The sequence below is a fragment of the Sorex araneus genome, chromosome 2 (genome assembly GCF_027595985.1).
Source record: "Sorex araneus isolate mSorAra2 chromosome 2, mSorAra2.pri, whole genome shotgun sequence".
In the NCBI taxonomy this organism is placed as follows: Eukaryota; Metazoa; Chordata; class Mammalia; order Eulipotyphla; family Soricidae; genus Sorex; species Sorex araneus.
The window spans coordinates 365338337-365358381 of NC_073303.1; the positions used below are offsets into that span (position 1 = coordinate 365338337).

At 56.9% G+C, this 20045-nt stretch overlaps 1 protein-coding gene across 1 annotated transcript in view; it reads left to right on the forward strand.

The window, feature by feature from the left end:
- The first annotated feature begins 1760 nt into the window (after nucleotides 1–1760).
- Nucleotides 1761–20045, forward strand: part of ONECUT2 (one cut homeobox 2) — a 42844-nt gene continuing 24559 nt past the window's right edge. Inside the window, exon 1 of the mRNA XM_004601999.3 lies at nucleotides 1761–2991. Within this exon, the coding sequence (XP_004602056.2) occupies nucleotides 1761–2991 (1231 nt within the window). The remainder of the gene's footprint in view (nucleotides 2992–20045) is intronic.

Here is a 20045-nt window from a genome sequence, read left to right on the forward strand (position 1 = left end):
TGAGAAGAATCTGTTACTTTTAAGGCTTTCAGGACCGGGCGGCTCTCGCTCTCCCACCACCCCTCCACCCCCACGGCCGGCCGGCCGTTGCCAACGTCTCCACCTCCTCCTTCTACACTCCCAGTCCCGGACCTGGGACTCCCAAAGCCCAAAACACCGAGATCCTGGAAGACGAAGGTGCACTTTTAAAAGCACTCGCGGCTAGGCTAGCGAGGAGTGTTCTAGAACCCGCCATGGCTCTGGTCTTTTCAGAAACAAGGTTTGAATAGACAGATGTCAGCCAAGGTTTCATGTCAGCTGCCCACTGCCAACCCAGAGTGATCTCTCTCTCTCTCTCTCTTCTCTCTCTCTCTCTCTCTTTCTCTTTCTCTCTCTTTCTCTCTCTCCCTCTTTTTTCTTTTTCTTTCTCCATTGAAATTCCCATGTGTGTATGTGTATGAGTATGTGTGAGTATGTGTGTGTGTGTGTGTGTGTGTGTGTGTGTGTGTGTGTGTGTGTAAGGCAAAATCCCCGGGTATTATCCCAGGAGGTTTCCTTACACTGCCTCCCCAGAAGTTTGCTCACTATAGGCATCTGCACCTGCAATCCTCCTGCTGCACGGCCGCCCCCCACTCCAGCCCCCCACTTCTTTGCCAATGGGACAGACACACTTTTGGTCACCTTGAAACCGCAGTTCCAGGATTTCTAGTTCGGTTTTGCAATCTAGCAGGGCCCTTCTGAAGTCTCATAACTGGGAGATTTATGGGCTTGCCGTGTAATTAAACGATGTTATTGTGTTAACTTTGCATGCATTACGGAGGCTGTAGTCTTCCCTGAGCTCTTCCTCCGCGGCGAGGGCGCTGGAGTTCCTCGCGCCGCCGGGTAGATTATGCACGTCCCAGGCTCGGGAATTTACCCTGCATCCGAATACATTAGCGCCAGCATCTTAAAAGGCTCAACTACGGGCTCGGAGCTCGGGACGGCGGGGAAGTGGCACGCCTGCAGATGCGTGTTTGTTTTCTTTTTTACACCAGCCCGTAGAGGAGTCCTTCACTCTTACTACTGTGGACAAAACCTCGGGGCGAGGCGAAGGGAACTGAAGCAATGTCCTTTTCCCCAGATCGCGGCTGCCCAGAGGGACACTGCGCGGCATCTTTAACATAATTTCTCTCCCTCGCTCTCCTCTCTCTGCCCGACTCCCTCCTTCCCCTCCCTCCTTCTCCTTGACGTTTGATTCCAGTGGCAGAGCAGGGAGGGGGGGGAGAGCACAGAGCCGTCAGCCAAACATGAAACGCGCGGCCCCGCCCTCCCCCCAACCATTGGTCGACACGCGCCTCAGGCCCGCCCCCCAGGGCAGCTGCGGCTCCGGAGTGGCCGCTTGCGGAGCCCGTCGGGCGCCGCCCCGCCCCGGGCCCGGGAGGGTAGGTTGGCTGCCCCGGCGAGCGGCAGAGCCCTTCTGGACAGCTCCCGCTCACCCAAACAGAAGACGTCGGCGCCGGAGCGGGCTCGGACATGGCCAGGCAGCGCGCCGGCCCGAGCGGCGGGGCCCGGTGATCCCTCCCTCCCTCCCCGCCCCCTCCCCCTCTCCCGCCCGCACGCCCCGTCCGCCCCCTCCCCGCCCCCACTCGGGGCGCGCCCGCCCGCCCGAGCCCGGGGCGCACACCCGCGCGCACACACTCCCGCACTCGCGCGCCCGCCCCCGCGGCCGCGGCTCCGCTCCGCCACGCGCGCCTCGCCAGCCGGCCGGCCGCCCCCGCCGCCCCCGGGCCCCGATGGACTGAATGAAGGCTGCCTACACCGCTTATCGATGCCTCACCAAAGACCTAGAAGGCTGCGCCATGAACCCGGAGCTGACAATGGAAAGTCTGGGCACTTTGCACGGGCCGGCCGGCGGCGGCAGCGGCGGGGGCGGCGGCGGGGGCGGCGGGGGCGGCGGCGGGGGCCCGGGCCATGAGCAGGAGCTGCTGGCCAGCCCCAGCCCCCACCACGCGGGCCGCGGCGCCGCCGGCTCTCTGCGGGGCCCGCCGCCGCCGCCGCCGACCGCGCACCAGGAGCTGGGCACGGCGGCGGCGGCGGCCGCGGCGGCGTCGCGCTCGGCCATGGTCACTAGCATGGCCTCGATCCTGGACGGCGGCGACTACCGGCCCGAGCTCTCCATCCCGCTCCATCACGCCATGAGCATGTCCTGCGACTCGTCCCCGCCCGGCATGGGCATGAGCAACACCTACACCACGCTGACGCCGCTCCAGCCGCTGCCGCCCATCTCCACCGTGTCGGACAAGTTCCACCACCCGCACCCGCACCACCACCCGCACCACCACCACCACCACCACCACCAGCGCCTGTCGGGCAACGTCAGCGGCAGCTTCACCCTCATGCGCGACGAGCGCGGGCTCCCGGCCATGAACAACCTCTACAGCCCCTACAAAGAGATGCCGGGCATGAGCCAGAGCCTGTCCCCGCTGGCCGCCACGCCGCTGGGCAACGGGCTGGGCGGCCTCCACAACGCGCAGCAGAGCCTGCCCAACTACGGGCCCCCGGGCCACGACAAGATGCTCAGCCCCAACTTCGACGCGCACCACACTGCCATGCTGACCCGCGGGGAGCAGCACCTGTCCCGCGGCCTGGGCACCCCGCCCGCAGCCATGATGTCGCACCTCAACGGCCTACACCACCCGGGCCACGCTCAGTCCCACGGGCCCGTGCTGGCGCCCAGCCGCGAGCGGCCGCCCTCGTCGTCGTCGGGCTCGCAGGTGGCCACGTCGGGCCAGCTGGAGGAGATCAACACCAAAGAGGTGGCTCAGCGCATCACCGCCGAGCTGAAGCGCTACAGCATCCCGCAGGCGATCTTCGCGCAGCGGGTGCTCTGCCGGTCTCAGGGGACGCTCTCCGACCTGCTCCGGAACCCCAAACCGTGGAGTAAACTCAAATCTGGCAGGGAGACCTTCCGCAGGATGTGGAAGTGGCTGCAGGAGCCCGAATTCCAGCGCATGTCCGCCTTACGCCTGGCAGGTAAGTGGGGAGGGGCGCGGCCGGCGGGGCAGAGGGTTTGGGGCGCGCGTCCCTCGCTGGGCGCGCCCACCCACGTCCCTGGGTGCTCTCCTCTCCCGACCCTTCCTAGTTCTTCTTGCATTTCCTCTTTCTTTTCGTCCTTCCTTCTCTTTCTTCCTCCTTGTTTCTCAGCTCCCATGACCCCCCCCCCCATCTTCTCCCCTTCCCCCTAAGTGTGCTAACTCGACTTTCCCCGGTCGCGGGAGGCGGGATGGGCTTAGGCAACGTCTGCTCCAAGTACCGTCTTTCCCAGACTTAAGACCGGCTCTACCCTGAAGTCAAAACCCAGTCAGTGCACTTGAACTCTGCATTTCGCCGGCTGTCCGGCTGCCCTAGATGGGGGCACTGAAGTGGCTTTGCCCTTCAGGAGGGAGAATTTCCCTCTTCTCTCCCACCCATCCTCGCAGGCAAACTTCTTTGGTCATTGGCTGGAGTCACAGCCTGGCCGGTGTAGGGTGGTAGGATACAGCAGCGCTTCCCGAGCCCATCCCAGGCGTTGGCATTGGAACAGGGGGACTTTTCTGGTCCTCTGAGCGTGCAGGGGTCAACTCCCGTGTTACTGCCCCGAGCGTGGTGGGGATGGTGCAAGGAAAGTGGAACTGTCACTTTCGCGGGGGCGGGGAGTGCGGGGACGACGAGGGAGGAGAAACTAAGAGTGAAGAGCTCCTAGGTTCGCTCGCCAGCCGTCCTAGCCCCGCTCTCGGCTTTTGCTAGGATGAATGTGCCGAGGCTTGGCTGGGCTCCGGAAGAATCTCAGCGCTCGCGGGCAGAGGTGCTGAGAAATTAAGATGCAGGTTAGTTAATGTATCTTGGCCGCGGGCTACAGGCTCCGCCTTTGCATTAAGCGAACGTAGCGCGGCGGCGGGGAGAGCTAGCGGCCCGCGGGAGGGGACGGGTCGAGGCGCTGGTTACATTGTTCTGGAGCGGGCTTGGCTCTTTGTGCCTCCTCTAGCGGCCGAGCCGCGAGGTACAGCCCTCTATTGTTCTAGGAGCACAGAAACCTCCTGTGTGGGCGGCGGGAGCCCGAGAGAAAGACGCAGCGGTGGCTGCGACTGGCACGCAGTTGCGCGCTTTTGTGCGCACAGAGCTGGCGCGGGGCGCGTGGCAGTTGCGCGGCGCACAGGTCCGCGCGGCGCACCCAGGGGGCACAAAGTGGCAGGCTCCCCGCCGGGAGCACACCCGTACCCCGCAGCTTGCCGGGATCGGCAGCCTCTGTGGGATGGATGTGATCTCTCCGGGTGGGCGCGCCTTCTGGGAAGCAGGCAGTGATTTACAGTGCCGCGGGGAGCGGGACGCGCGCGGGTCTGAGCCGCCCGCACACAACGCGCTTCCGGAGCAGCGAGCTCGGGCTTCCTCCTCTTCCCGCTCGCGGGTGCCCTGGCAACACGGCTCAATCCGCCTGATGGGGTGCACGGACCGGGCTAGGGAGGCGACTGCGTGTGCGCTCAGTCCTGAGGAGGGGGAGTTTCTTTCTGTGGACAGTTGGAGGACCCTGGGTCACCAGCCTGTCCTCACCCTGCAGTGTGAATCTGTAAAGATAAAACTAGCTTGCCCGCGGAGATCTCCCCCAAACCGGGGTGCTCCAGAGGCACCTTTGCCCAGGATCAGAAATCTACTTTTTCTTTCTCTTTCTGCTTACTTCCTCTCCTGCGATTTCCTTTGATTTCCTCTTTTCGGTTGGCAGCAAAGACGAGGCAGTGAGTGGAGAGTAGTAGTAAGGACATTGAAAAGTAAATTTCTGAGCTGTCTGGTACCCGATTTGTTTTAGGCCCCAGCATTGCACCTCCAGTCCCTCTGGGGTGAGCTGTAGCCCAGGGCCGGCTTCCGGGGCACAGGGGGACGGGGGGAACTTGGCAACCCATGTTGGGGGGCGGGGGTTACAGTGAAAGGCAGGATGACAACTCACCAACTCGCGGAGATCTGCCGGAGCACTGCCGCCCCCTCACGCCCGGTGAGCAAAGGACAGAGCTTTTAGCAAACACGTGCCTTCAGCCTGCAGTGTCTGAGCTGAGCGCTGGCAGTGCGGCTTTCACCGTGGCCCCGAGTCGCAGGGATAAAGGAAGTGTGTGGCGTCTCCTGGGGACCTGCTTCCCACCCACCCCAACGTGGGGAGGTTCCCGGGGATGTGGTGGCCCGCTTCGGGCGCTCGCGGACTCTTCCAGGAGGATCCCCGAGCCGCTGCCTTGGCTGCAAACTGCAGACCGACCGCCTTCGGCCGTGGGAAATTCCTGCCCAGCGCCCTGCTTTGCTTGCGCATTCAAATCTACGTCTGTTTTATTACCCCGAGTTGAAAGGGGACATGCGCTTTTGCCTTTTTATCTGGCCATTTTATCAGCAACTACAAGTGTGTTGAGTGGTTATTATTACACCGGAGCCCTTTCAGTTGGGGGTCAGTAGATCAGTCTCTCCCGAAGCGGGGGCTGGGAAGTAGGTATTATGTGCCCAGGAGCGCTAAGGGCCAGCGGCCACCGAGGAGCTGAGGGAGCGGAGTATTGATCGCAGCCCTCGCCGGGCGCCTCCGCCTCGAAGGGCTCGCACCACGGGGCTCGCGGCTTAAAGAAGCCGGTGGCTCTGCGGGGAGCTGGGCCCGCACGCCCAGCCGTAACCCCCCATCTCTCCCAGACCACCAGGCCGACCCCCACCCCATCTCCTTTTCCTCCCTCCTGGCTCCTCACCTCCTGGCTCTCCTCTGCCCTCTTGCCCCCTCTATCACTCTATTTCTGCTCTCCACACCTTCTCTTTCAACTCCCCCCTCCCCCCTCCTCCCCCCCCCTTCTGGGTGCTCCTGGAAGTCATGCCAAGGCCCAAGCAGGACTGGAGTTTTTGAGCCCTCAAAACTGGTGTCCGATTTCCGAGGGACCCCCCCCCACACACACACACTCACACACACCTTCTTAGGTACTCTCGAGGCACAGTAGGCAGGCCCCAGTCCTCGCACCCGCGCCCCTGTCTCCCAGCACACCACTGAGTGTGCCCACAACCTGCAGGGGCATTTTTTCCAGGCAAGGGCAAAGGGGTCGGGAACCCCGATGGCTCCAACAGGAGGGTTGGGTGGGAGCCAGGGGCTGGAGGCGTGCGGCTTCCTGGAGAAGGTGTTGAGAGTGGCCACGCTGTAGGATCCCAGATGCTCGTTGTTCGGGGCCTCAAGGATTTTCTTGCCCCCGGGGCTGGAACGGTTGAACTCTGGCGGCTTCCAGAACACTCTTGGGCTTGAAGCCCAGCAGGCCTTTCACCGGCACCGGCAGGAACACGAAGCGAATGAGCAGAGTGGGCAGGAACCTGGACGGGCGCCCCGCGGAGAAGAGTGGAGACCCCGGGGGACGAGGGAGGATTTCCTCCAGAGCCGGGAGGCTGCCTCCGTCTCCAACACGATCCCAGGTGCCCGCCGCATGTCCGGCGCTTGCTTGCACCAACCTCTGGTGGAGCGGCCTGGCAGGAGTCCACTGACCCGGCCACAGAACGCGCCCTTCCCCTCTCTGTACCCTCCCCGCGGTGTCCTGCGCCCCAGGCGTCCGCTAAGGGACCGCGAGGCAGAGCCCGGCGGCGGCTCTTCCGGGGCGGCGCTGGCCGCCTGCGGTGTGCGCCCCAGACCTCCGCCCACAGCACACCCCACTCCCCGAGCTCGCTGCGGGGTCTCGGGCCGGCCCAGCCACTCCCCTAGCTCTTGAGTTCAGAGGGCCAAAGGCCGCAGAGCACAGGACGTTTCCGCCCGCCGGCTGGTGGGATTGATCTGCTGAAGCTCGAGGCCGGCCGGGCCGGGTCAAGTCCCCCGGGCCTGGAAAACACTTTCCCCGCCGGCTCGGGGCGGCGCGAGAGCGGGCGGAGGCGCGGGGCCGAGGCCGGATCCGGAGGGAGGGTCGAGCAGCAGGGCGCAAAGGAGACCCAGCGCCGGGCGCCCTCGACGCGCGAGGCTGCGCGTTTATTTTTATTCCAGGCTTTCCACCGTGTGGTTATGTCACTTGCTCAAACAAATGTGTATATGGAGGGAGATCGATGCTGATAATGTTTAGAAGATTAAAAGAGCATTAATGCTGGCAACAATAACGTAAACGTGTGGACCCAGATTTCATTGATCTGGAACCTGATCCGGCGCGTTTCCAGTAAGCCCGACGGCGCGCGCTGCTCTTCCCAGCAGAGCGCTCGCCAGAGCCCCGACTCCCCAGCGTCCTGGCTCCCGGGCGCTCCCGCCTCCGTGCCGCGCTGCCCCGGCCTCTCCTCCCCCGCTCCACGCCGGCTTCTTCCCCGGGCTTTCTCCGTCCTCCCGTCTCGGGCCGCCTGTCCCGGAACGCGCGCGCGCGCGTACCCCACTGCCGGCACTCGGGATTTCGGCCTCGCCGGCGGCGGGTTTTCAAGCAGGTGCCTAGCACAACGAGCCCGGCGCCCGAGTTCCGCAGCTCCCTCTCGAGGGACCCTCGCCACCGACTGTCGCCCCCTTTCCTAGCAGGAAACCATTCCGGAAATTTCGCTCTCCAGAGGCTACAGCCTAGAGAGGGCACAGGGTCCCGTTTCCTGGGCCTCCTCCCATTCACGGAAGCCCTCCCTCCCAAGCCCCTCATACTGAAGGTTCCGCTTCCCAGAACTCCCACGCGGGGTCAGAGGCCTAGGAACTTCATGCCTGCATCCACCCACTGTGCTTGGGACTAATCGGATCGGCCCCTGGAGAATTGTTCTCCTACCCGCATAGGAAAGCCTGCACTGGGGATCCCCTCTCCTCCCCCCAAATCTGGAGAGGATTTGTGCCCCAAGACCTGGGAAGTGTGGCTGTTAATTGCCAGCCCTCCCGGCCCTTCAGAAACTCCTCCCGGAGAAGTCTCTGTCTTCAGTGAGTTCCCCCCTCCTGATGAACCGGGAAAGGTGGCCGGAACCAGAGAGGGAAAGGCCAGCATTGTATTCCTCCGCTATGGGCTGCAGCAAAGTGCCATCATAGCTTCTTCCCACCTTCCCCTGAGATGGGGCTCACCCCACAAGTGGCCTTCCTTGAAGAAGGGAGCCTTGATCCCTCCCCCCTCTTTTTCCCAAACTCCCCAGGAAAATTGGGCAGCAGGTCAAGGAAGGGGATCAGATAGAGAAATGGGGGAAGGGGCTCGAGGCTTCCCCTACCTGAGAGACAACTGCCCCCCTCCCCAGAGGCCCCATGTGCACTGCCTCTAGGGTCTGGGTGGGGTGAGTGGATTGTGGGGTGCAGAAAGAGCCTTACGGACTCCCTGCCTCCATCTTAGAGTCCACAGATAAATGAATGGAGGAGGGGGGGAGGCTGAGATTTCCCTGCAACCCCCCCCCTCCATTCTCTGTGCCCCTTATAGCTCTGTCCAGCTTTTGGAGCTCCAGCCCTGAGCTCCAGGGAAAGGGACACCCACTTCCTCCGGGATCCTCAGGCCCAGGCTTCCTTGCCCAGCCTGAAAGGAAGGGCAGAAAGAGCCTTCTCAAGCCCAGATAAGCAAAGGGCCCCAGGGGAGTTGCTTTCACCCGTTTCCTCTGGGGAATCAGCCTCACCTCACTGGATCTCTTGGTTTTCAGGCCTTTGGAGCCATTCCCCCCCCCCCCCCCCGCCACACTCCACCCCTCCCCCACCGGGATCTGGGCTCCCTCCTGGCAGGGCTGGGGACCTTGCCTGGTGCCCTGGGTTGAACCTTGGCTCAGCTGTGTCTGCTGTCCTCTTGCCTTTCCTAAATGGCAGATTAGAGGAAGGGGGTTGTCCAGCTGAAAGGCCCGCCCGTGACTGCTGGTGGTGTTGGCAGAAGCTGTGTCAGGAAAAGTGGTGTCACATAGGGGACCCCTGGGGGAGTGAGCGCCTCAACGCAGAAGCAGCGAGATGCTTGATTTTTGTGTCTGGATTTTTGCCAAAGGAAGGGAAATGAGCCAGAAATGAATAGAATGATTGCCTAGAAAAGGAGCAGGGGGGCCATGGAGGCACCCCAGGCCTTACAGTTCACCTGTAGACCCCATGGGTTCTGCTCACACACACACACACACACACTCCCACCCTCATTCTTCCCAAGGTGGAGGAGTGGGCACGTCACTTCCTTCATCACTTCCTTCCGGAAGAAGCTATCCTTTGTGGAGAAAGACGGTGGGTTAGGACACCCCCTTGGCACCCCGTCTGTCTCCCGAAACCACTTTGGCTTCTAGGTTTCACTCTAGACAGAGTTGAAAACACGCATGCCCAGATGTGAAAACACAGATCCATTGATTTGCATTTGTCAGAGAGTAAAGTTAAAGGGGCAGGCAAGAAGGAGGTAGTAGGTTGCAGGGTGGGCACGGGTGCAGAGGGCCCGGGCCGGAGGCAGCTGTGGGTGGTGTCCATGGAGAGAGTCCCACCTGGGAAACAGGCTTCCTAGAAGCCCTGGACGTTTGTTATGAGAAACTGCCCCACACACATTGTCCCAGAGGGGAGAGGAGCTCTGCATTCCGCCTCGGCGCCTCGCTCGCCATTTGAAGGTCCATTACTCTTCAGTAGCAAGCAGACTTTGTTTGGGTTGGAAGCACACCTCCAACGTAATTTAATCAGCATTGGACTTTGGCTCGTGTAATCAAATATACATATACTTTCTCCTGCAGGAAGAAAAATAATTTCTCAGTAACTGGTATCGACTTGAAGTCATGTAATCTCTGCAAAGCATCACATTTTTAAAAGGAAAGGGAAAATGAAGGGGGAAAGAACCCATAGTTTTAGTGATTTACCTTGTCGTTGCTAAGAGAGCCAGTTACCCCCAAAGAGAGGTCGAGAGGAACATGCTCAAGCCCAGATACTCCGACCGCCCCAAGGGTAGACCATTGCACCCGGGTTTCCTCCAGGTGATCAACCTCACCGATCTGATGGGAAACAAGGCTGATTGGCTTGCCAGACCTCAGGAATCTGGCTGAGTTGGTCAGGTTGAGACTGCCTTGCAGGAACCTGTGTTCCATCTTCCCACCCTCTTTGGAGAAGCCACAGGCCGCAGCAGCAGCAGCAGCAGGACTCGCCACCCCTGTGGGCAGCTGCCCCTGTGTTAAGGATGGAAATGGCTTCCTACCCCCATCAACACAGTCTTGGTCCCCCAGAGCAAGCTTGGGCTCCCCACCCCCAAAAGGGAGGCTCTGGGCTTTACCCAAGTTGAGTCTGTTAGGGAATCTGTTGTAAACACAGATCCATTGATTTGCATTTGTCAGAGAGTAAAGTTAAACCAGTGAAAAGAGAAGCCCTTACCCTTTTATGCAGGGCCAGGGAAACCTTTCATATTGATCCTATTGATCCAACCTTTCCCTTTAAGGAAACCACATAGTTAAAGACCCTCGTTCAATAGATTTACCCTTCGCGCTTGTGATATTCCTTTAAGTGTTCTCATCTAGGATAGCTGGGCATTAAGCCCACACTCCAAACCAAACAAAAATGAAAGGGGGTTGTAGGGGAGGGGTCAGGAAGCAGAATTGTGGGAAGTGAAATTAAATCAGACTGAAATGGGCTATGACTGGTTAAGGATGTTTTTCTCCTTCTTCTAAGAGGATGTGCCGGGATAAGAACAAAGCAAATGCATTCAGCATCTCTGTCTCCCCCACAGCCCTCCCCCTGCAAAAGAAAATCTGTTTATATTCATAAAACAGGACCATCTTGGGATTTCATTCTCTGTTAAATTCTTTAAATCAAGCCACTAACCTGGCTCTCTCTACTTCAGCTCACAAGGAGTAATACTTTCACAAAAATTATTTTGGCTCATTTGTAACAAATCAGTACTAGAATTGTCCTAGAAATGCAATATGTTGGACTCTGTGGTAGGCTGTGTAGACATTGAAGCCACTTGAGATGATCGAGGGCTGGGGCCTGTGTGCTCGGATGGAAATGGGAAGAAACTACACTAAGAATAAGATACTTTCCAGCGTACCAGCGCAGCTGGAACAGGAATCACGAAGTATTGCTCGGTTTCCCTCTTGCAGATATGAAAATGAAAGTACCCTTTGTTTCCAGAGCTGTTGGAATAATTCATTTCATTTCTTTCTTAACCTCTTTTAGTTCTGCAAATAACACCCATTTCTGATCCCCCTCTGCCCCCAATGGGGTCCGTGCGCTATTCCTAATTGGCCATCTCTTGGGTTGTGTGCAGCCATTCATGTTTGTTTTATGTGATTGAAAAATATTAATGATTCCTTAGGTGAACTAATGTATTTATCTTCTGAGTGAGTTCAAAGGGCAGAGTTCAGTTCTGGTTCAGGTTAATTGAACAGGAAGCAGTGCGCTCTCCAGGCCCTGCGGAACAAGGGACCCAGTCGCGTAAAATATCACACTCAGCAAACACACGGTCCCACCATCCTCATCGTGGAGTCTGATGTAAGCGCTCCAGAGCAACCGGGCTGGCCTGTTTAAAAACCCAGCGCAAAGCCCAGCAACTACAACAGAACCCTCAAGGCCCCCTCCAGGGAAGGTGCGTTTTCTCATTGGCTAATTGCTTTATTGGTCGCTCTGACCTGCAGTGCAGCTGCGGGCCTGGGATGGAGGCTTGCGCCTCAGAATAATGTGCTCCATTAGGACAAGGCAAGACATTTTTTGTTTACTCAATTGGAGCTCCTGCAAAATGCCATTAACCCCAGCCCAAATGTGTCAGTGCTACCGAAGCCAAAGGTCACGCCAGTGGGACTGCGGGTGAAGCCAGTGCAATCCTGGTGGGAGGGAGGCGAATCCTACTGGCACTGCTCTCCCAGGCTCGGCCAGCCCCGTGGGGGGCCCCCTCCCCGGCTCTGACCGAAGCCTGCAGTTGCACAAGTTGTTTACATTTCCCAATTGCTGAATCATGTTATTGATGATTAAACAGTTTTGTTCTGAACACCATCCATCACAGCAGGCAAAAAAAAAATAAAAAATAAAAGTGCTCCTACTGACCCTCTCTTTTCTATTTATGTCCCTTCATCACTGTGCATTACAGTAAAAAGGATTGTGCAAACGGTGCTTTTTAGCAGGAATGTCGTCTGGATAAGTGCTCAGATCGAGAGGAAGACAGCCTCCAAACATAGCTGGGGGGTGGGGTGGGGGGGAGGTTTAGGCTGGAGCGCCTTGAGCGACAGTGCCACCTGCTGGTGTGCCTTGTACCTGCTACCTAGCCTGAACCCTTCCTTCACGGGCCTCCAAGTCCTTGTCTGCCTACCCCACCCTCTGTGCACTGCCCTCAGCTCCCGGAAAATGTCCCAGAAACTTTTCCTGATCCTTTGGGGCTCAGCTGCTTCCAAATCCATCCCTTCGGCTGTGAGGAGCGATGGTTAGAGCCACCCCTATAGCTCGAGGTAACAGCTTCCTGCTGTGTTGGAAGGGGCCTTGGGGGGCTGGGAGAGAGGGGAGACAGCCCCGCCCACGGTGCCGCGGGGGATTGTCTCCGCCGCAGGGTGCTCTCAGGAAAGGCGAAAGAGTGTACCTAGGAGAGGCGTTGGGGGAGAACCCTGTGGGCAGGGAGGACAGCGGGGCGACACCTGCAGGGAAAGCCCCCGGGCAGAGGAGGACCGCTCTGGTCCTTGGACCACTGCATGGGAGTGAGCCAGCCCGCCAGATTGGAGTGGGCAGATGGGGCTGGCCGGAACCCCGTGGGCGGCGACTGTTTGCAGACTCACCTCCCCAGAGCCGCGCGAACCCCTGGCCTCAGCGGGCCCTGCGGCTGGTCGCTGCCGCCGTGGGCTTCAGCACCACGAACAGCGCCCCGTGCCCTGCGCCCGCCGTCTCCGGAGCCGCACTTGGTTGGTTGGTTGATTGGTTGTTCGCATCCCCCAGAAGGTGAAATCCCACCCACCCAGAGCTTCACCGCGCCCCTGCCTGGGCCCAGTAGGACCTCTCGCACCCGCGGCTATTTCAGTGTAAGGTCAGCGATGATCAAGGGGAAGGAGGCTGGGGTCGGGGGTGGGGGTGGGGGGGTCACTTATAGAGAGAGAAGGAGCAAACTATTGGAGGAGGGGACTGGGGAATCTAATTTCCCTGTCATTGTGGGATTTCCGGTGGGTCCTACCAGTTCACCCCGGGTAATTCAGATTTAGGACTTCCTTACATTCTGGTTGGCCTCTCTCTTCCCACCACCCCTGCTCCCCACTGTACACACACAAAGTGTATTTGTGTTCACGTCCTTTGCTACTTGTCCCTGATTGTCGGAAATAGGTTCTTTTTATTGGACTAAGCAATAGTCTGCCACTATAGCAACTGTCACTAGCAGGGACCCAACTAGGGGACATTCTTACTGCCCCTGATAAAGCTCAGAACCGTGATTGGACTCTTGAGACACTGCCTTGATGGGACATTGTTGCAGGGGATGGGTCCTTTGTCACAGCCAGGGGAGCTCCGGGCTTCCTTCTGATCAGGGTCGCTCCTGGTGAGGCTTGGGGACCCAAACCAGAGCCAGACCGTCGAGAGAGTGCATCAAAGCATATAGATACTCTCCCCACTGGACTGTCTCTGTTATGCGACACTCTTTAAGATGATGCCTCTGTCTGTCACTTCCTCCAGGCCACAGGGCAGAGCCGCACATGTGGTCACATGGCCCTGGCCAGAGTCAGAGCTGACATCAGACGCTGACCCCGGACTCCGGGTGTTTTCCTTCTGTTGTTCTGCTATTGTTGTTTTTATTCCCAAGAAAAGAGGCAGGTGGATCCTTTGTTCGACATTGGACCCAACTCACATCTCTCGCTGTCTAGTAAAATGGCCCTTGACTTCTCAAAGCTAATTAAAATGTAAACCTTTTGCTTTATTTCAAGGAACTTTAATTCCATCCTAATTTAGTGCTAAAGTGTTCTCAGGAAGGTGGAGCATAGGAACAGACAAGTGTGTCCCCTTGGAAGGAAAGTCAAGGGGGTGATAAATGAGTTTTTACCCCCTGTGACAATTTATCTTTAAATTCCAAATGTCTAGGGTAAAAGGAAGAAAAATCCAACCCCAAACAGAGAAAATCTGGTAAAGCACTCAGTCTCCATACCAAAGAAAAAAAATTCTCTAAATACCTAAAATTTTCCCTAAAAATAAGCAGGTTTATTTTAAAATAAGATCCAATAACTGAATTCAGATCTATGAAATAAACGCTGATTAAAACAGTGTCTTCAAGCTGTATGATGCCTGAATTTGCAGACATGCAGTTCTTTTTTTTTTTCTTTTTGGGTCACACCTGGCGATGCACAGGGGTTACTCCTGGCTCTTGTACTAAGGAATTACTCCTGGCAGTGTTCAGAGGACCATATGGGATGCTGGGAATCGAACCCGGGTCAGCCACGTGCAGTGCAGATGCCCTGCCCGCTGTGCTATTGCTCCAGCCAGACATGCATTTCTTAAGTAGTTGTTAGGTCGCGGAACCAAAGCCTTTCCCAGTAAGACGCAGGTCTGACAGCGGTCCAAGCTTTGTGGTTTGCTTTATGGGCACCGCTGTGTCTTACTCAAACAAGCCCTCTCTGTCCCTGCCACTGTTGCCCTCCCCGTGACCACCCCCAGCTCCAGCCCGTCCTGACTGGCCCCACCCCCATGCCCAGTGTTGCCTCGTCCTGTCCAGTTCCCAGGCTGAAACCTGAATGATTTTTCTAGAACCCAATTCGAACCACATCACACCCCAGTTAAAAACCCCTTATTAGCTCCCTGAGGCCCTCTGAAGGAGGTCACCCAGCACAGGGGCCCCCACCCCCCTGCAGCCATGTTCCCTTCTGCTCTGTTGCTGCCCCCCTCGTCCTATACCCACGTTAGCCACAAGCACGTGGCCAGGAACCATCCAAGCTAGAGCCCGGTTTGGTTGCTTCTTTTGCAAAGCTCCAAGTCCTCGATGTCCCTCCCCGCCCTCCATCCCCTTGAAGCTACTGCCAGGGTGTGTGCGCTATAGAGGAAAGCTCGAGGAGGGATCTGGTCTTCCCAAAGCTTCGAATTTCCCGAAGGAGACGAGGGATGTGACGCTAGGCAGTAGAGGCTGGACCAGTTTCCCCACCTCCCTACACCAGCACGGAAGCCTGTTCCAGCCAGATAGGTCTCCTTGGAGCTCTCTTCACACACGGCCCCCGTAGCCACATCTGCCTTTGCACCCTCTGTTCCTCCTGCCCGGAGCACCTCACCTCATCTGCTTCTCTCCAGTTCTCAACCCTTCCGGACCACCTCACATCTTTTTCTGAAACCCCTGTGACTAGCACAGTACTGTATGGAGTTGGAATGTGTTGAATGCCTGAAACTCTATTATTAACAGCACTGCATATCACAGAGCTTGAATTAAAAAAAAATTTTTTTTTCAAGCTACGAGAGTATCTCGCCCACAGGGCAGAGCCTGGCAAGCTACCCGTGGCATATTTAATATGTCAAAGACAATAACAAAAAGTCTAAAAAATGGAGACGTTACTGGTGCCCACTCGAGCAAATCAGTGAGCAAGGGGATGACAGTGGCAGTGATACAGTGATAAAGAAAAAAATGTGGAAAACAACTAGCTTTTATTTATTTATTTATTGCTTTTAATTTTATTGGATTTTAAAGACTTGAGTGAATATATCCTTACCTTCCTTTACAACATTCACCCTGGATTATGGGAAACCACATTTTATCATTCTCTCAACTCCAGTAAAGTATTAAGCTAAGTTCCTTTTCTAGACATCTCAAGTGGGAAGTGTGTCTTGCTTTGCACGACTTTCTCCTGTTACTGTTAGGTTTTGGTGTCCATACTTGTGTGCCTAACAGACTCTGGCAGCCGCGCCTGCATGAAGAGAATTCAGGGGGAAATGAAAACATCACAGTCTTTTTTCCCCTGCAACCTTTAATTGGATGCATTGCTCTTCTGCATGATAATTAGGTGTGCTCCGTAAGCAATTGACTTGAGTGACTGTCACTTGTGTGACTTGCAAGCCAAACCCAGCTTCCTCTGACACCCGGTGGAGACAGGCCAGGCTGCGCAGAGCTGGAGGGAACTTGGAGGAACTTGGAGGCCTGTGCATCGCCGGGTGTGACCCCCCCCCAAAAAAAAATAAAGGAAAAAAAAAACAACTGCTGGGGGCCGGAGTCATAGTAGAGCAAACGGAGCTGGCCTTGCACCAGGCAGACCTGGGTTCAATCCCCAGCACGCCACCTGGTCCCTGAGCACAGAATTTCTAGACTTATCTCTCCCTGACAGTTCTCTACCTCGAACTTCTCACGCCTTCCACGGGGCTGTTCCACAGAGCCCATTAAAGAAGTCCAGATGGGGAGTTGGTAGGAGAATGGGTTGAAGGGAAAAGGGAGCAGTCTCCATAGTAGACATTAGTGAGGCTTTTTTTTTTTTTTTTGCTTTTTGGGTCACACCCAGCGATGCTCAGGGGTTACTCCTGGCTCTGCACTCAGGAATTACTCCTGGCGGTGCTTGGGGGACCATATGGGATGCCGGGGATCGAACCCGGGTCGGCCGCGTGCAAGGCGAACGCCCTACCCGCTGTGCTATCGCTCCGGCCCCATTAGTGAGGCTTTGGTACGTCTAGGACACAGACCCCTTTCTCCTGGGCTGTTGGGGAGGGGGCGGGGCACCAGGCACTCCCTTACACCCCATTTCCCTTCTCCTTCCCATGCCCTGTGCCCCTCCAGTCCCTTACTGAAGAGGCTGCCTCAGTGTCTAGCAGGCAGAAGCGGAATGGTGGTCGCTGGCGGTGGACTCAGACAGCTGGGCTCAGTGCTCACTCAGTGCTGGCTCGTTATATAGCAGACCTGTCTGAGGCTCAGTTTCATGACTGCCTTGGAAAGCAAGTGTGAGTATGAGAAATGGTCTGGGTCAAGGACTTATCAAGAGGCAGACCGAGGGGCTCGAGGGATAGCACAGCGGGGAGGGCGTTTACCTTGCACGTGGCTGACCTGGGTTCGATTCCCAGCATCCCATATAGTCCCCTGAGCACCACCAGGGGTAATTCCTGAGTGCAGAGCCAGAAGTGACCCCTGTGCATTGCCAGGTGTGACCCAAAAAGCAAAAAATAAAAAAGGCAGACTGAGGAGCTGTCTTCAGGATTTCCCCTTCCAGCCTCTCTCCCACAGCGTGGTCTGAAGGACCAGAAGGCTTTGGATATTAGGAGGGAGTACTTTGGGGCACCAAAGTACAGATTCCTCGAACATCTGTTACTTTTAGTGTATCGGACGCCTAGTGCCATTGAGGGTGGGGGGGGGGGGCATACCCAGAGGTGCTCAGGACTGACTCTTGGCTGTGTTCAGGGATCATTCCTGAACTAAACTTGGGGGACCATATGGGACGCTGGAGATGGAACCTGGGTGCTGGGTGTGCCACATGCAAGGTGAGTGCCCTACCTGCTGCACTCTGTCTCTGTCCCCAGCCTGTCACCATTTCCAGCCTGACCAGCAAACTAGCCTAGTCTCACAGCCTCCAATGGCAAACGCGCGTTGCCGACGCGTCTGTGGGACTTGGCTGGTCCAGGCTGTTCCTGCCCTCGTCCTTGCACCTGGGGCTCCTCCAGCTTGAGCCTGTGTTGGCCGTGGCTCTGCTTGCCACCCTTTCCGTTCTGGTACTTCTGGGGTGGCCGAGGCGTGCCCAGCTCCGAGTGATGGCAAAGCAGCCCCCACATCCTCTGACGGTCCCCCAGTAAAAGCAAGTTACGTGAGTGAGCCCAGCCATAGAGAGGCTGCGTGCCACAACAGGTGACGTTGTAAGGAGTTTGAGCACGGAGAAAGGTGAATTGGGGGGGGGGGGTCTTACAACGACATTCACCATCTGCTACATACGCTTTTACTTTGATGATTTCAGAGAGATGTGGGGGTGATCTCCCAGGCGTGGCCCCAGCAGCCCCTCCAGACAATTCTTGGGAAATTGGACTGCAGTGAGGGCCTGAGGATGCCATGCTGGGGGTTACCCAGGCCCACCCAGGGGTGCTCCAGATCTCCAGGGCTGTGCCCAGTGGAGGGATCATGGTCCCTGAAGCTCGAGGGACCGTGTGTTGCCAGGGACTACACCAGGGTCAGCTGCGTGCCAGGCCTGCACCTGAACTCTGTCCTGTCTCTCTGGCCCCACGATTTCTCCTCAGGAAGCCAGGGCTGGGGGCTGGAGAGACAGTACAGCGGGGAGGACACTTGTCTCACATGTGGCCGACCTGGTTCTCTGCCCAGAGCCCCGGAGAGTTCCCTGAGCTCTGCCAGGAGTGACCTTGGAGTGTAGAGACAGGAGTAAGCCCTGAGCACTGCCAGGTGTGGGCCCCCAGGAAGGGGAGGCCCGATGGCAGGCAGGGTGGCAGCGCAGTGCCAGGTGACGGAGCAGAACAGCAGGCTCTCAGGGAGGAAGCGGTACCAGCCCGAGAGGAACCAGCTTCTCTGTCCACAGTCTGAGCTGCTGCCCGGGGCGGAAGCGGGTGGCATGACACATGCTTTGCACACAGCTTCCTGTAGTGCAGTTGGCGTCAGGAAAGGCGGCAGCCAGAGGAGCCAGGGGTCACACTGACCTGTCACCTGTCAGATGGTCTTTTCAGTGGCCTTCAGAAGGTCTCGTCTGTAGCCTATCAGATCAGGTGGTCTCTTCCGTGGCCAACTAGATGGTCTCCTCCTCGGCCTATCAGAAGGTCTATTCTGTGGCCAATTAGACAGTCTCTTCCGTGGCCTATCAGACGGTCTCTTCCATGGTCAGACGGTCTCTCCCGTGGCCTATCAGACGGTCTCTTCCATGGTCAGATGGTCTTTCCTGTGGCCTATCAGATTGTCTCTTTCACGGTCAGATGGTCTTTCCTGTGGCCTATCAGGCGGTCTCTTCCACGGTCAGATGGTCTCTTCCGTGGTCAGATGGTCTCTCCCGTGGCCTATCAGATGGTCTCTCTGGCCACATTTGGTGACTGCTTACCGCTTGACATAATATTCAAACCAGACTTAATTTTCAACTTTTCCCCACCAGAGTAGCAGTGTAGCACCGTCGTGCCGTTGTTCATCAATTTTGCTCGGGCGGGCACCAGTAGTGTCTCCATTGTGATTCTTGTTACTGTTTTGGGCATATCAAAGACGCCACGTGTAGCTTGCCAGACTCTGTAGCAGGATATTCCCGGTAGCTTGCCGGGCTCCCTGAGAGGGGCGGAGCAGTCGAACCCAGGTCGGCCGCACGTACAAAGCAAACATCCTACCCGCTGTTCTATCTCTCCAGCCCACCCCCACCAGTGTAACCACGAAAAATCTCAAGCAAAACTGCTGGCCTCAGAGCGTCAGTCATCCAGCTCAGAGCTCGGCTGTAGGCTGCCAGTAGCACTCCGTGGCTACGGAGTGCAAACAGCGTCATTCTACACGACTCGCCAATAGATGAGTTGCAATTTGGGAACCATAGTAAAAAGGTGTGGCCACAGGTTTTCTGATCTCCAGCACTTCCGGTTCCCCCAAGCACTGCTGCGAATGACTCCTGAACACCGAGCTAGGGGGGCACCGCCCCCCACCCTCAGTAAAGATTTATTTATTTTTAACTATAACAAATGAATTGAAGGTGTGTTTGGTTGTCTGTTCTTAGGTTCTGCCAGTGGGGCATGCTTTTTCTTCTTATTTTAATTTTTTAAGTTTTTTGCTCCTTAGGATCACACTCAGCGATGCTCAGCAGTTACTCCTGGCTCTGAACTCAGGAATTACTCCTGGCGGTGCTTGGGGGACCATATGGGATACCAGGGATCGATCCTGGGTCGGCCATGTGCAGGCAAAGGCCCTACCCACTGTGCTATCTCTCCGGCCCCTTTCTTTCTTTTAAACCATAAGCAGTGTTAAAAGTGCCTGACACTGTAGTGTGGGTTCTTAATGTGGGTATGAGGAGAAGCCTTCCAGTAGCAAGTGTGCCCCAGATAATGTATTTGTACCTTCCTTCATTTACGCCTGTCCCCCATTGGTCTGGCCCGCAGAGGGCTGCTTGAGCTGATTTATATGGAGCTCTGCGGCTCTTATTTGTGCATAGTTAATTCAGAGAGGCGATCACATCGATTTCCGAGCCCCGCTTCTCAGGACATTGTAGATATCTCCGCGGCTCTAACTACATTGTCTGAAAAAGGAAAACATTAAAAAAAAATCCTTTGGAAGCAATTTTGATGGACATTTCATTGTGTTCTAGATTACGTGCCTAATTAAGTTTCCTTCGCA